General features: G+C 45.0%; 1 protein-coding gene across 1 annotated transcript; it reads right to left on the bottom strand.

The window, feature by feature from the left end:
• Window positions 1–2,243: 2,243 nt before the first annotated feature.
• On the bottom strand, window positions 2,244–4,582 carry LOC125444033 (olfactory receptor 11A1-like). The gene is made up of 2 exons (XM_048516472.1): window positions 4,493–4,582; window positions 2,244–3,206 (listed from the first exon to the last, which is right to left on the bottom strand). The coding sequence occupies exons 1-2, from the start codon at window positions 4,580–4,582 to the stop codon at window positions 2,244–2,246; spliced, it is 1,053 nt and encodes a 350-aa protein (XP_048372429.1).
• Between the last annotated feature and the right edge of the window lie 355 nt (window positions 4,583–4,937).

The raw sequence follows: 4,937 nt of genomic DNA, 5'->3' as shown, positions 1-4,937 counted from the left end.
GATCTGACCAGAGCAGGCTAACTTGAAGCTATTCAGGTCAGGGTGAAAGTAATGGCCTTGAAGGTTAGAACCAAGAGCAATCGTAAGCATTTGCAACATTACTTCACATTTGCAATAATCCAGACCTGGCAACACAAAGAAGTCATTCAAGGAACAGCTCCCCTTTCAACCAAAGACTGCAAAAATGAGGGATGATGCTCTGCCCTTCAGCTTGAGAGGTCACAAGTTATACACAACTGTGATAATGTATTTGGCCATTTCCGCACGGAGGCGGAAGCGGCTAGGTCGCGCATTTCGCGCCGACCCGACGACGCTGGGACCATCTGCACGGACGGTCCTGGAAAGAGCCAGGCAGCCGGCGCCATGGAGCACCGGCACCCGGCCGACCCAGCGTGTCCCCAGGCCTCCGGCACGTCGCCGAGGCCTGGGGACACGCCCCCTAGCCCTGCGCGCCTGCTCCAGCGGCGCAGGGCAGGGGGCGTGTCCCCAGGCCTCAGCGACGTGCCGGAGGACCGGGGACAAGGTAAGTGCCGGGTGCGAGGAGGGTGGGGGAGGCGTCTCGAAGCCGCTGCCGTTGGCTCGGCAGCGGCTTCGAGGCAGCGTTTCCCCAAAAAGAGCACTTCGGAGCGCTCTGGGGAAACGCCGGCTTCGCGAGGGCGGCGCGAGGGCGGCACGAGGGCGGTGCGGCTGCGATGCAGCTGCGCCCCCTGTGCGAATGGCGGCCTGGGGACAGCGTTTTTGCCGTCCCCAGGCCGCCATATTCCGCCCATGCGAAAACGGCCTTTGATATATGTCTCAAATGGTTCAGAATTGGTGGTCATCAAAACATGCTACAAACTTGGCATCGGAACCAGTACTGAACATTGAGAGTTGTAAATTATTATGGCTTGAACTGAACTCAAGATTTTAAACCCTTCAACCCACGGCTCTTTTTGCTACCCCCATTAAATAAACATGTTGAAGTTGAAAACAGGGAGTTTTGCTTCACTGGTGTTTGAAACTATAAACAGTAGAGTAATCAAGTTTATTAGGGGGAACAGAGGTTAGCGCACCAAAACAAAGTAATGTTCCAGTATGTTAGTGTCCACAATAGTAAAAAGGCCACATTCCAACACCCATACAAAAATCTTGAGCAATATGAACCTCAGTACTTCAGTGGCTAAAGGCGTAAAAAGGGAGATAAGAAATGGGACAGCAACGAAAGTCAAAACAGATATTACGGTACCTATCCTCGCCTTCATGTACCAAGCTAGTCCTTTGCATTATATGATCCATGAGTAAAATGTGGAATTCTCTGTCTTTTTATATATATTTTTCCTTGTTTTTGGTGGGTTTTTTTTTCATTTTGAAGTATTGATTAATACGGTCTTCTCCCTTGAATTGTTTGACATCTACATAGAGCCACTGAGGAAGGTTTTCTAGATAATCATTATCGTCAATATTCTATTTCTTATGATTTATTGAAGAAATCCACATATTACATTTCAGGTGTACAGGGTCTGAGGGGGGGGGACAGTACTCAACAGTACTGAGAACCAGCATCTTTTTTAGGGATATATATTTTTATTTTTTATTTTTATTTATTTATTCATTCATTCATTCATTCAACTTGGTAAACCGCCCTACCCCCAGAGGGCTCATATCCCTACACACACAGAGAGAGAGATATATACATGTACACACACACACACACACACACACACACACACACATATATTTGACCAAAAAAATTGCTCAGGTATATTAGGTTAAACACACAGAGAGAATGAAATCCTTTAATGAATTTACATAGTAGAAAACTATAAGGTAGAATGAGAATGAAAACAATGACGATGAAAACAATGAGAATGAAAACAATGACGATAACTTTAATCCAATTCTGACTTCTTCAATAAAGAGGATCTTCCAAACTAGTATATACAATACTTTCTAGTGGTGACTTTTTGACAGATGTGTTATTCACAGGATGGGGTAAATAGTGATGTAATAAGCCTCCTTGAAAGAAAATTCAAGTCAGCATTTTAATTTTTATTTATGTCAAGATGGAAAAAAATCAATTAAAAAGTGAGAGATCCCCTATCTGGTATGGGAATTATTATTATTATTTTTGCCTGATAAATGAGCATGGCACACATTCTGTTATACACAACACAAGTTAGTAATTTGCCCTGAGAAGGATCAGTAATTTCTAGGTAACAAGTCCTTTCTCAACACTTCATTTGATCCTTCTTGACATCCTGACATTAGGAAACTCTGTTGCTAAATTTCCTGATACATCTGCAAAGAGCTTCCTTCACCTCTCGGTTTCTCAAGCTATAAATGAGCGGGTTGAGCATCGGAGTCAGAACTGTGTATAACAGAGAAAAAGTTTTGTGAAGCTCCTTCAGAGATACTGTTTCAGGCACAATATAGACAAGGAATATCGACCCGTAGAAGAGGGTCACAACAACGAGATGGGAAGAGCAAGTGGAGAAAGCCTTCTTCTGGGCACTTTTGGACTGAATGTTCAAGATGGTGAGAATAATGCAGATATAGGAAGTCAGGGTTGACCCAAAAGGAAGAGCCGTTCCTATCAGGCCAAGAATGAAAGTTGCAAGTTTCACAAAATAAGGATTGCTGCAGGAGAGGTTTGAGACAGGGTAGATGTCACAAAAGAAGTGGTCAATCTTGTTGGGTCCGCAAAATGTTAACTGTAACATAAAGGAGGTTATAATAGTGTTGGTAAGGAAGCCACTCAACCAAGATGTAGACGCTAGTTGCATGCAGAGCCTCCGAGTCATAAGAGATGTATAATGGAGAGGTTTGCAGATTGCCAAATAACGATCGTAAGACATCATGGCCAGAAGGTAACATTCAGTGGCTGCAAAGATACCAAAGAAATAACATTGTGTGATGCAGCCCCCAACAGATATGGATCTGTCGCCAGTTAGGAAACTGGTCAGCATCCTGGGCAGAATGGTTGAACTGTAGCACGTCTCTAAGCAGGACAAATTCATGAGGAAGAAATACATGGGAGTATGAAGGTGTTCGTCAGCTGCAACTAGTAGAACAATTAGAAGGTTTCCCATAAGAGCCAAAACATAGATGGTTAAGAATAGCATAAAGAGGATAATTCGTAGTTCAAGGTGATTCCCAAATCCTAGAAGGATGAATGAAATAGGGCTCGACTCATTTCCCCCAGTTTCTGTTTGCTGGCAAATATCATTCTGAAATAGAGTTTGAATACCATTAGTCAATTAAAGGAAGAAGAAAAAGAAGAAGAAAAAGAAGAAGAAGAAGAAGAAGAAGAAGAAGAAGACCCCCCACCCCCCCCCCCCCCCACACCCCACCCACCCCACCAGCCCCCCCCCCCCCCCCCCCCCCCCCAGCCCCAAACCCCCCCCCCCCCCCCCACCCCCCCCCCCCCAAGGAGGAGGAGGAGGAGGAGGAGGAGGAGGAGGAGGAGGAGGAGGAGTTTGGATTTATATCCCCCTTTTCTCTCCTGCAGGAGACTCAAAGGGGCTTACAATCTCCTTGCCCTTCCCCCCTCACAACAAACACCCTGTGAGCTGGGTGGGGCTGAGAGAGCGCCATAGAGCTGTGACTAGCCCAAGGTCACCCAGCTGGCATGTGTGAGAGTGTACAGGTTAATCTGAATTCCCCAGATAAGCCTCCACAACTCAAGCGGCAGAGCTGGGAATCAAACCCGGTTCCTCCAGATCAGAGTGCACCTGCTCTTAGCCACTGCTCTTAGCCAGTACACCACTGCTGCTCCTGTTCTCCCATTTTCTCCTCCTGTTCTCCCATTAATACAGGCTGCTGACACAGGCTGTGTACAGGCTTCAGTAGTCAGGAAAGAAACAGGAGTCTCCAGGAGTCCTGGAGAATGCAAATAGAGAAATCATAAATTTGCATCCTTCCTCACAGTTGAGACAAATGTTCATAAAGGAAAAAATTGCACATGTCAAACAGAGAGACACAGGAAGTGGATGTGTCAGGAGCATATTTTTACATGGGCACCATGCACAGAAATCTATGGCTTGCTATGGGACGTTTTTAATGGAAAGCCAGATATTTTGAACATAGAAACGATTCTGAATATAGAAACTATAGGCCCCTTCCGCACACGCAAAATAATGCGTTTTCAAACCACTTTCACAACTGTTTGCAAGTGGATTTTGTTATTCCACACAGCTTTAAAGAGCACTGAAAACAGTTTGAAAGTGCATTATTCTGTATGTGCGGAATGAGCCAATAGATATAGGAAAAATGTCTAAGAGAGCTCTAGCCAAGGATTTGGATGGCGGACTCGGAGCCAAATGGCATATTTTGCCACAGTTTGGGGGCTTCAATCCTGGCTGGTACACCTCTGCTGAAAAAAGGCATGAGAAAGGGGTGAGAAGGCAGAGGATTATAGTCTGTTATGTATTAGTGGCCTGCCCCATAGCAAATGTACATTCCCTTCAGTGCAGATTTTCTGTTACACACAGGTTTTCCCCCCTCCCGAACTCACCGCACCACAGATCCAATGATCCTCACAGATCCCGAAAGACTGTAAAATGTGATTTGGTTCCCTGCCTGTGTAGGGGTAGTGAAGTTCCATACTTTCCTTCTTACCTCTCTTACCACATCCCATTATTTGCTCAGAATCTTGTCGCCAGCTTTTCCATCCAGACATGAAATTATAATCTACATACAAGGAAGAGCCTTACTGATGATATGCGCTCCCCCACTATCCATCTAACATAATTCAGACTAGTACACTATCCCAGAAGCAGAAAATAAAATTATAAATATGTGTAAATGCAGCAACTCTGCATTGTATTTAATAGTATGAGTTCGGGTTGACAACTACAAGGTACACTCCTGAAATTACAGGTGATCTCCAGACTTCAAGAATTAGCTGTCTTGGAGCAAATAGCAGCTTCGGAAGGTGGACTCTATGGTATCACATTCCT

Source organism: Sphaerodactylus townsendi, linkage group LG15 (assembly GCF_021028975.2).
Source record: "Sphaerodactylus townsendi isolate TG3544 linkage group LG15, MPM_Stown_v2.3, whole genome shotgun sequence".
In the NCBI taxonomy this organism is placed as follows: Eukaryota; Metazoa; Chordata; class Lepidosauria; order Squamata; family Sphaerodactylidae; genus Sphaerodactylus; species Sphaerodactylus townsendi.
Note: the sequence above shows the minus strand (reverse complement) of the source record. Positions and strands in the feature narration are given on the sequence as shown.

Coding starts and splice junctions, on each gene's coding strand:
- LOC125444033 (XM_048516472.1), bottom strand. CDS start 4,582: ATGGAACTTCACTACCCCTACACAGGCAGGGAACCAAATCACATTTTA. Junction 3,207..4,492: donor ATCATTGGATCTGTGGTGCG/GTGAGTTCGGGA, acceptor ACTCTATTTCAG/AATGATATTTGCCAGCAAAC.